Source organism: Neolamprologus multifasciatus, chromosome 1 (assembly GCF_963576455.1).
Source record: "Neolamprologus multifasciatus chromosome 1, fNeoMul1.2, whole genome shotgun sequence".
NCBI classification, from domain to species: Eukaryota; Metazoa; Chordata; class Actinopteri; order Cichliformes; family Cichlidae; genus Neolamprologus; species Neolamprologus multifasciatus.
In genome coordinates, this window is record NC_140439.1 from 37,481,968 (window position 1) to 37,493,941 (window position 11,974).

The window sequence follows — 11,974 nt, forward strand, 5'->3', positions numbered from 1 at the left end:
CTCTACTGAACTGTATTTATTTTGCAAAACCAAACAGGAAAGGTTGACGAACACTCCACCTTTTCTAATTTGAATCAGCTGGATTAGACGCCCTGCTACAAACTCTGAGGACAGAGACGGCGACCGTGCAAAGGATTCACTCCGAGCACCAGTGTGTGTTCTTGGGCTGCACAATTAGTCAAATCTAAAATCTCAATCACGATTTTGGCTTCCCACAATTAAACTAGATACTAAAAAGCGTGCTCTGCCAATAAAATGCAAAGCAAAGGCAAATGAAGCTACTGTGTCTGATGACATGACAGCTGTTCCCTGTTCCAGTCTGTATGAGTAACAAATGATAAAAGACAGATTTACAACAGCCTGTCAAAACAAACACCAAATATGTGACACAGCAGGAAGTGAAGCGCTTGCCTCCTGAAGGGGATCATCATCCATCGTTTGGAATTACTTCAGATTTGGGGCAAATGACGTTAACCTGGAAAGAATCACAAACAAAGAGTGCTGCAGAGCTGTAACACAAATAACACACAACTGCCTGAAAACACAGAGGCCGAGAAAAACAATGCAGTGGTTGCAAATGCGCCTCGTCCAACATCAGCTCAGACGAGTCTGTACAGCGCATCGGCCTATCAGCGTATCCATCCGGCTCCCACCAGCCAATCACATTTGACTTGACTCTAGATAAGAGTCCAGTAAACAGTAGAGGTGGGAATCACCATTCATCCCACGATACGATATTATTGCAATTTTTTAAAATATTTTGCAATATTCAGATTCTGTACATAAAGGTAAACTTTATCAACATTCATTTTCTCTAATATCAAAGTCTCACACTCAGTCTTTCTCTCATTTCAGTTTGATTGTTGACAAACTGAACGGTTTGTATTACAGTCTAGTCCAACTTAACTGAATCAACCATCTGGTACAATTATAGCTATTCTGAACTATGCAGTTTATGAAAACTATGCAGCCCCTTCAGCAACTGAAGAATTTGAAAGTAAATGAAAACAAAATATAATTTTACATTAAATAAAAAAGTTTTAAACTTAATTAAAATAAAACATGTCTTAAATTAAAATAAGTAAACTGTCATGTTTATTGCTGCCATAAAAAAAGTTAAACACATTTGGACAGTGAAGGAATGTCAGGATTCTTGCTCAGAAAAAGGATCAACATGCTCTGAAGTCAGAGTTACAAGTTGTAACAAAATATCGATTTCTGCTGTCCCTGTATCGATACATTATTAGCAAACAAAATATCACCATACTACACAGTATCCATTTTTTCCCCCACCCCTAGTAAACACGGGGAGTAACGAAGGCTTTGGGAAGACGTTGAGCTGATTGGACGCCTGATACGTCATCCTCTCTCTTTTCATTTGGGGAAACACCTGACAGGGGAAATTAAAAGAGGCCGCTCAGCTGTTTTGTTCACATTCATCGTGCAGGTACAACAAATGGAGTGAAACCTTTACTAGGAGACGCTCTTATGCCAGGTCAATAAACACCTCGTCTGTCTGCAAAGAAGTTCTAGTTGACAGGAACGTACCATGACAGAAAAGTTAAAGTGGTGCCCGGATGACTGATGTCTGTCTGAACTGGTTTGGTTGCTGAGAAAGAGGAGAAGGCGAGACGTCACGCACTGCCTAAACTAAATGAAGTATTTCCAGTAATGATAAAACATATGTGGAGAATCTTGTGCTGTTTGTGCCAAATGCAAGACGGGACAAACTCAGACGGTTTCCCGCAAACAGCTTTACACTCGCTTTAAATAAACACTGCTGCTAATTTCCTTTGATCCTCTTTAAAGCCGACACCAAGCGTATGAAACAAAAGTCATCAACGGACTGTTTGTGCAACTGCTGCCTACAAATTTTAGGAAGGAAAAGCCTGTTCAGCTCTTATCAACACATTGCTCTTAGTATTACATCCGTCCATGCATCCATCCGAGCTTATCTGCTGTTTACAGGTCCCACCCTTTTCCTCCAAAAACCAGGCAGTGAAGCAGGAGGACGGCGAGGAAATAAAACCAGCTTCGTGCAGCACAGCAGATGTAATGGCTGTGTACCATTCTCATTATCTCACTGAATCTATCAAGGAGGCGGGGAACTGCCTCAGGTCGAGCCCTGGGGCAAGATGGGAACAATTAGGGGGTCAGTGGAGGAATGTAATCTATAGGGACCGGCGTTCTCTGGTGCTTATCTGATGCTCGAAATTCCAGCCGGGCTCCGGCCGCCTTGCGGCAGGCTGGTGTCAGGCTCACATGATGGCTGTGAATCTTTGAAACAGAACTTCATTTTTTAGAAAGTGAGAAATCAGCACTAGTGTGTTTCTGTGAAACACTAGTGTTTCACAGAAACACACTAGTGTTTCACAGAAACAGTGCAGAACACGTTCAAACAAAGACTGCCGAGCAATGATTACTTCATCCTTCTTTTAATAACTGCAGAGGGAAAAAGAGCAAAATGTGACGTCAATAAGATGGATGAAGGCAAAGCTTTAAATCATACCGCTGTAACTTTTCAACTATTAGCAATAGGGCTGCCACAAACGATTATTTTGATAGTCGACTAGTCACAGATTATTTTTGCGATTAGTCGACTAATCAGATCATCATCCATTGGACGTAAAACGTACAGTTTATTGCACCAGCAGCATCTGCTCTTATATTACTATCATTAGCTTACAGCTTTAAGTGTTTAAGGTATGTGCTAACTAAAAATAAAGACAAGATGATAGTTTATTAAATTTTAATGAAATTTGCAGATTGTTTCGGTAAAATTTAATAAACTCCTTGCTATCTAAAATATAACAGGACACCGGAATATATTCTCCAGCATCTCACACTTCTGATAATCAGCTGTCTGCTTGATGTTTATTCAGCTGTGTAAAAACTATAACTTTAATCTCAGCCAAACCGATTTACTCAGGAACAAATAAAATACAAAAAAAAAAAGCCAAACAATAACATTTTTAAGTTATCGAAGTGACTTATATATCATGTTTAACCTGAGTAGCGAAAGACAGCGGTGGGTTTGAAAACGATTTGCCGGGAGTCCGGTGTTCTCACTAGTGATGGGTCGTTCGCGAACGAAATGGCTCTTAGAGCCGACTCTTTGACGTGAACGACGCGAGCCGGCTCCTTATCGCGAGCCGTCACGTGGTTTTTCGCACGCGAGCCTTGTGCTTTATGCTGGGCAGAGGGGGGAGGGGCTGTAGTTACACTCACAGCACAGGAACAGAGCTGGAGGGAGAGAGAGAGAGGAAGAGAGCCAGGGACAACAACGTCACATTAGAAAGGTATAGTAATCATCCACAACTATTTTCGGTTGCAGATGATGATAGTTAAAATTTGAAATGTGAATAGTTGATTTTTGTATTATATAATTTATTTATTACATTTTATGTGGAGTGAATAAATAAAAGTATATTTACGGTGGCCCCTAGAGACAAAGCACATACAAACTTCAAATCACGTACAAACACGTAAAAACTCCGAAGCACGTAAAAACTCAAAACGCGTACAAAAGACAACAGAAGTGCTCCAGGATGCTGGGCGCAGTGTTGAGCTTTTGTTACCTAGTGGCTACACAAGCCAGCAAGTACCAACGACCGGATTTGGTGTGTGGTAGTAACAGGTAAATGAATTTTTTTTTTTTTTAATTATTTGAATATATATGAGTGCCTGTGTATAAATCCACAAACAATACACACATGCTTTCAATTGTGTAATTTAAGTGATCTAGTAGCTCTGCTTTGGAAGTTCAGTTCATGCTAGAAATGTGTTTTGGAGTTTGTACGTGTTTTGTCTCTAGGGGCCACCGCATATATTTATAAATAAACATATATAAATAAAGCCACTTTTTTAACGTTAGTAATTCCTTTTGTGCTTAATTTTATATTATTGTTAATAATAAATTAATTAAAGCAACAAAACAACCTGAAGAGCCGGTTCGGAGCCGAAAGAGCCGGTTCTTTTTAGTGAGCCGAACCGAAAGAGCCGGATCTCTAAAAAGAGCCGGAAATCCCATCACTAGTTCTCACGGCTCTAGTGAGCCTAGCCCCCGGCTAGCTAACGAGCTAGTGGCTAACAGACGTCTCCGAAAACGTCGGAGCGCTTTTGAAAATATGTGGTGTCTTGATAAACTGAGCAGATATTTGAAGTTTACACAGCTACATTCTCACCTGAAAATATGTTAAACGTTTATTTTGTGACCCAGAAAGAATAATAAGAGTAATATTAAAACTAACTAGCTGCCGCCATTGTTGGAAACTGAGCTGGGCTGCGCTACTTCTTCTTCGGGGTTTAACGGCAGCTGGCATCCTTGTACATGCAGTGCTGCCATCTTCTGTTTCAGTCCGTTATTACACTCTTAAATCCTACTACTTATTCCTGCGTCTTTTGTGATCTTACAAAGCTTCAAACGACGGGTTGACTATTAAAATCAGTCGTCGACGATTTTAATAGTCGACGTAATCGTGACTAGTCGACCAATCGTGGCAGCCCTAATTAGCAATAATACATATCTGAAAGTCTGTACCTGGCAGCTCACACGGATATATTTCTATTGTTTTTGTGCGCAGCGCTGTAACTTCTCACCTTCCAAACCCAAATCACTATTGAATGCTCGTAGTTACTGTAGTCTGATTACTGTCTAAAGCGCCACAGTTACATTTCTTCTACATTCTTTCGAGCATTAACGGAAACATGAGGAGTTTCTCAGTTTGAACAAGTGTGGCTCTAAAGCCTCCATCAGCTTCTAGAAGTTACGGGTCCCGTTTCCTTGTCTGCAGCTATGACCACGGTAGCTCGAGGCTGAAGCTTGTGAGAGCTGGAAATTTGTCCTGGAAAACGACTTGTGCATTTATGGCAGTCGGGTTAAGACAGATGAGGGAACCATGAGATTCATCATCGGTAAATTGCTCTCGTGACGCTGACTGGATGGACTAATCATTAAAACACATCTTCAGATATGTCATCGTCATGCTTCGGTTTCACTGTTAAAGCTGTGTTTGCACTGCAGGGACTAGGAGGCTTTGGAAGAGCTCAGTGTGTTTCCACTGCCGGGACTCTGCTCTTCACTTGCAAAGAAACCGCTTTACAAAATAAACGTCTGAGGGAATTATTATCTTAAGGTTCTGGAACTTTTTGGGTCAGGCTTGCAGCTCGAAACGCTCCTGATTGGTGCTCCCCACTATTATTAAAAATAAAAAAATATGTAGTTGTAGCTAATGCGTTTGTTTACTATGCTGTGGCCTTACAGCAGCATGCCAAACATGGACTGAAAATAAGGTGTAGTAGAGTCGTGCACAAAAATGACATGTGTGACTCATCTGGAGTGGAAATGCAGAGAACTACAGGCCGAAGGTGAACAAGGCTCCTGGGACTAAAGGTTGTGAGTACACTGGGTTTTATGGCAACTTCCATTCTTTTGTGTTAACACCACATGAAACAAGGTCTAAATTAAGCTCCGAGTTTTACCTCCAAATAATTCCTGATCCAACTTTCTTTCATAAGTACGTGCAGTTTCCTGCCAGGGCTTGCAGCTCTGAACATTTCTGACTGGTTCAGTTATTTGGAGTCTTTTCAACTATTTTTTCAAAGACCATTTAAAAAAAAAAATACTAAAACTACAACATGGAGTTACAAAAGACAGATGGAAATGACCACAAAGTCCAAGCTTAGGCTGTAACAGTGAAGAAGAAATCCACAGGTACAGACAGCGCCATTGGCCAGAGGGGCCGATGGCGCGATATGGCAGCCTCGCTTCTGTCAGTCTGCCCCAGGGCAGCTGTGGCTACAACCGTAGCTTGCCTCCACCAGTGTGTGAATGTGAGAGTGAATGAATAGTGGCATTGTAAAGCGCTTTGGGTGCCTTGAAAAGCGCTATATAAATCCAATCCATTATTATTATTATTATTATTATTATTATTATAGCTGTGAGCAGCTCTTTCTTGGTGTGTGAAAATAATGCAACTTTAATTCAATTCCAATTAAATGCAGTGGAACTTTATATAACATCAAACAACACCTCAAGGTGCTTTATTTTTAAAGGTAAAGACCCTAAAACAATAGAGAGACAACCGTAACAACCAGGCGACCCATTATGAGCACGCATTTGGCGACTGTGGGAAGGAAAAACTCCCTTTTAACAGGAAGAAACCATCAGCAGAACCAGGCTCTGCTGCGAATAAAATACTTATTATAAATATCTGTGATAAAAACCTTTAAAAATTAAATAAAGACAGAATGTGAAGAAAAAAGATGCTTCTTTATGTACAAGGCTGCACTTTAGTGTAATACCACTTTTCACCACAAGGGCGTAAAACGAGTGTATCTCTTTTGACCAAACACGAAACTAAGAAGACATAAGGGTCTGAAAAAAAAAAAGGCTGAGCTAAAAATAAATAAATAAATATTTGACTTGTAATAAACCCCTCCTGACAGTGGACTAATTAAAACGTGCAGAGTGTCATTACATTAAAACAGCCCTTGCTTTTCTTGATAAGTCAGGTAAATAATGACGTTCTCAAGGAGCTTTAGTACGAGTGAAATCAAAGATGGCGACTTTAGCTTCTTGGAAATTTTGTGGAAATTAGGTTCGTGTACAGCGGTTGTCACGGAAACCATCCAGCCTCAGAGAAATCGCTGCTCTGAAGTTAGCCTGTAAGTGTCCACAGCTTCATAATGCTACTTAATGTCAGACAGTCCCACAACACTGGCACCATCGGGGCTACCTGAATTATAAAACTGCTGCTAATCTTCATTAAAGCTGCAATTAAAAGCTTCTTGTATTACAGCCCATCATAAACTCTGCAGCCAAAAGTCATTTACATGTTTCTGACAGTCCATTAAAATTAATCGCATTTCATTTTGACTCTTAACCCAGACGCCGCTTTTGTCAGCAATGTTACGCAATCATTTATTGCGCCGTGTACTTCAGACCATCAGAAGTGTGGAATGTGTGCTTACACGTAAAATGACTAACTGCAGTGTAACAGCATGCTGACATAATGCTGAGTGACCCTGAGTGACGTGCCGCTGCAGTCACTTCCTGTTTGGAAAAAACAGACTCCTTAGCACAAAGCAGCATCATTAGTCACCCAAGCAACAGGAAACAGGACCACGGAGCTTATTCCGCTTTTCCAAACAACGACGCATTAAATTCACCATTTTCAGCCACATTTTCAGCTCCCTGACAGAGTGGACCATTGTGAAGCGGAGCGACACTTCTCACAATAATTTCATGAGGCAAAACTGCACATGAATCAATCCAGTTTGATTTATACAGTCCCTGTTCACAACAATCACCTGCAGACACTTCCCAGTGATACAAATGTTCAGAAGATCCATATGAGCAGCACTTTGTGACAGTGGGGAGGAAGAACTTCCTTTAAACAGGAAGAGACCCTTAAGGTCTGCATCCCATTCTACTTTCAGAAAAGCAGGAACCACAAGTGAGCCTGCAGGCTGAATTATATTATTCTATGAGGTCTTTACAATATGACACAACCTGATCATTCAGTTTGAGAGGGAAATAATAGGACAGTGTCCAAGTTTCCCCCCCAGCTTTCAGGCATTAAATGAAGATGACATAAAATGGTCTTTTTCATGACAGACAAACGATTTGGTCTTAAACCCGTGATGAACACAGAGTCAGCAGGGTTCACCCTTTAGGGGAGATAACCAAGTGTACAAAATGTTGTTGACATTTCAGTCTGAACGCACAGGGTGCTGCGTGTTTTGTTTTTTTCCTCTGAGACTTCCCGGTGGGGTCATTCAGGTCTACCTTCTGTCCCCGACGTCTTACCTTCTCTGCACCTGCACTTATTCAGTTCCTAACCTTTCATCTTTCTGAAGGCACATTATGTATTTTTATATTGCCTTTTGCCCCTTTTCCATCTCGATTAAACAGACGGCTTTATTTTGTCTCAGGGTGCTGCTGAATGCCTCTGCTGTGAAAATAACCCTGCTGTGATGTTAAGCCTTATTGATTATGTCCTGATCGATTCTGAATCCCTGACAGAGAAAAGGGGCTTATTGGGACTAAGAGAAGGAAAAAGCTCTCAGACTGAAGAAAGAGAAACGGATACAAGTCTAATTAAAACGTTTTCTACTTTAATGAGGAGCAGGTCAATAAAGTCCTGTTTATCTTACACTTGTATTGATTTCAGTGTTAAATGTGTAAAAGGAATAACAGCTGATGTCCTGTTGAATGACTCGTGTTTCGGCTCCAACACAGCAGGCTGTATGATTTTAAAGTCCGGTGTGTGTTTTTGGACTGCAGCAAACATCATAAACGCCTCTTTGACACCTGAAAACTTTCGCCTGACTCGGATAATTCGAGGCATTTAAAACTTATTCCCACCCCAGCCTCTCTGTCCGGTCCGGTTTCCCCGTAAAGGTTTAAGCTCCCCGGCAGGACTGGCGTTAACCAGGTAGTCCCGTCAGTGACCCACCTTCAGCGGCGGCTCCAGCAGCTTGTGGATCCCGGCGATCTGCTCGCTGAGCGGCAGGTTCTCTTCCAGGTTCACCGTCGGAGGTCTCCGAGGTTCGGGGAAGTTTGTGCAGATAAACGGATCCGAGTCCTCCAAGTACTGGACCCGGCAGACGATGGAGGCCATGGCCATGCGCCCGTGACCCGACTGCGGCTGTAAAAGTGCGAGCTGTCGGCGAAGGTCCGTCCTCCGCTGGAAGCAACTTTAACTGAGAGGAGAAAGTTTCAGCTCCAGATATAAAGCCGCCACACTCACTTCCGGCGCCTTCAAAGTAAAACTAAACTGTAAAAGAAAAACACATGATTTAAAAGAACACTTTATTGATGATGAGATTATTTCTTATTTATTTCTTATTTTCATCAGATCTGGATTAGGTTATAGATAATATTTCTTAGTGCATATCAGTGAACTCACCCTCCAATCTGCTCAGACCACCCAAAGTTACCCGTATGAGATCACACTAAAAGACCAAGTTTTTTTTTGCTTAGATTGACGCATTTGAATGGTACTTTTATTCTAATTAAAATTATACACAAAGGTCTGACAACGTATACTTCAAGATAATCAGCAATACAAGACCCACTTCAGGAAAATCCTAATCTCAGTATTCACTGACCGTTAGTTGGACTAGTCACTGATAACTTGTGTTGTTGTTTGCAGCAAATGCTGCATTTTTTATGCAGACTGGTGGTTTTTGGTGTCAACCAGAAAATAGTCCATCAGGCTGCCAGAGACCATCATAAGGTTTAGGATGTCACTGCGGGGTGGCACGCTCTCTGTGCGATTGGCTGTCATGAAAGTGATGACGAGGACTGAACGTCTTTATGATCGGTCGGTATTTAGACAAGCACAGAGGTTCTGTCAGATTGATCACATGTCCTCTATGCTGAGTATGAGCTGAGTATTGGCTTCTGTATGTCGCAGAACATACGGTGAACTGCTTTTAAACTTCATTCATGTTAGTCACGCTTTTCAGCAAGTTTTTAAAAGTTATCTGCACATTAAAAAAATGTTTATTGATTCTTTGTGAAGGCAGGTCATGTGACAGAAGCTGAGCACATGTGGTATTGTAGTTTATGTTGATTACACATAAGAAAACATATGTAACCAATCAAACTGTCACGGGCAGAGCTGATGGATGAGCATGCAGCTCCCGGAGCCTCGGGGTGCAGAGTGTTAGGCTGCTAATCCAGATTTTTCGGAGAACTTTTATTTACTAACCGCTCCATCCTCACGAGGCCCGTCAGCAGAGCCGTTTGTTGATCAGCAGCGTCCCCTGGTGGATGACTGACTGCAGTACAAAGATTTTCAATGACACATTAATGCTTGTTGTTGTTCTAGCCACCTTAAAGAGTGATGAAAACTGTCATTAGGAAATTTAAAAAATATACACCTGCAAACACCTGCGCTTTTTCTCTGTCATAAAAACTGCTTAAATCCCCACAAAGAACTTGGACTCACTTTCTTAACCCCCATACAGATGTATAAATGTTCAAATATCAAATACTTCAGCAAAAAAAATGACAGAAAAATAAAAATGACAGAAAAATAAAAATGACAGAAAAATCCTTTCAGAATATTTCTTTTTACATTTCATGTTGCTGAAGTTAATGCAAAAAAATCAGAATACTTTATTAATCCCTAAGGAAATGATGTAAAGCTACACACAACCTACACATGCACACTGTCATAGTCAATCTGACATCCAAGGTATAATCTTACCATAATCATTGTAGCATAAGTATGTCTGTTCCCTAACTCCTGCTACAGGCATCAATCAATCTGGATTAAACTTTATCAGCATCTATGAAGCTTTTAGGAATTATTTTTATGTCACTCACATACTTACACATACTTACAAGTTACATAAATCATGTGCAGTAGCTGATCTTAAAACAAATGGCAACATTAGCAGTTTTTAGCGCAGTGGGACTTTGAGACAATTGTTTCCTGTCTGTTTTATATTTGTAGCACTTTGGTCAACATTGTTGGATGTAAAGTGCATTATAAATAAAGATGCTATGCTATGCTATGCTAATTGTAACTAAATGTCAGACAGTGATGCTAACAGTGCCTGTAACCCTTCACTTTGTCTTATACAATGAGTATGTAGTCGAAGAGAAGAAGAACAATAAATACATGTTTATTATTCATTTATTTGCTGTTTATGAACAGAACTTTTCATCACCTGATCATATACAGTATTATAATGAAAATATAAGAAATTATAAATGATCAAACATGTCCATCTTTTTATGAGCAAAGCAAAGAAGCACTTCTGGCCTGGCAAACACACAGGGTGCTTCTTGTATGATACAATGATATCATGGGTATAATTACAGTTTATCCTTCCATGGTGGAGTTCACATGGTTGGCTCTACATTGTCTACATTTCGCACTGCACTCATAGTTTTAAGCGCTTCTTCCGATTCTTATATCAGTGACTGATGGGTGGAGCTCTACTTGAACAGTGAGAGACTCTATGCACAAACTGCTGCTGCTTCGACCTCTGTGGGTCTGTGGACTCAGTTCATCTTCTCTCAGCACATGCATTACCCCATTTACCAAAATGGCAGCCATCTGTGGAGAGAAAAAGAAACACTGAATAAGTGTTAATGTGCAGCACGTCCAGTATAAAATACAGCAGAGGTTCAGATCTCTTCAGAGCAGCAGTGGAGAGGCTGTGCAGTGTAGCTAGTGCTCTCTTAGTTCTTCATGTTAACATGTTGGTGTGAACATGCTGAGCTTGAAGCTCACAGACCTGCAGCTGCTTTTAGCATCAAGTCTAATCAATTTCATGAAGGAAACTGAGCGCCCCACAGGCCTCATTACTGCAGAAATTCATTAGGGCCAGCAGCCCCCGGTGGCACCTCCTCTCTCCACGCTGGTCCTCGGGGATTCCATCGTCAGGAACGTGCGGATAAGGGGGGCGCTCACGCTGTTGTTCCCGGGAGCCACCGTTGTTGACATAGTGGACAGAATTCCCAACATCCTGGCGTCCCACCCACAGGCCAACCGGCTCATCATCCACATCGGCACCAATGACATCCCCAAACAGCAATCTGAGCTGCTGAAGCTGGACTTCCTCCAACTCTTCAGCCTCCTTGTACAGTAAAAGCTTTAAAAGTGTTCATTCAGTCTGTAACCCAATCTCAGCATCACAGGAGCATGTGTTGTATTAATGATTCATCCAATCATCAAACACAGACACATGTTATAAAGAAGCTGAACATTCAGATGTCTCTGAAATCTGAGCAAATCAGGTGGCTGGATCCCAAATGTTTTCTTTAAAGTGAAAATTTTAATGCTAAAATGTATGTAAGAGACTATTGAAAGAAAACATCTCCCATCCATCCATCCATCCATCCATCCATCCATCTTCTTCCACTTATCTGGGGCTGGGTCGCGGGGGCAGCAGCCTAAACAGAGAAGCCCAGACCTCCCTCTCCCCAGCCTCCTCCTCTAGCTTATCCGGG

The 11,974-nt window shown here is 41.4% G+C and overlaps 1 protein-coding gene across 1 annotated transcript in view; it reads right to left on the reverse strand.

Moving 5' to 3' along the window:
* Positions 1-8,715, reverse strand: part of fhod1 (formin homology 2 domain containing 1) — a 56,144-nt gene extending 47,429 nt beyond the window's left edge. Inside the window, 1 exon segment of the mRNA XM_085161417.1 lies at positions 8,460-8,715. Within this exon segment, the coding sequence (XP_085017543.1) occupies positions 8,460-8,630 (171 nt within the window). The 5' untranslated portion in view covers positions 8,631-8,715.
* Between the last annotated feature and the right edge of the window lie 3,259 nt (positions 8,716-11,974).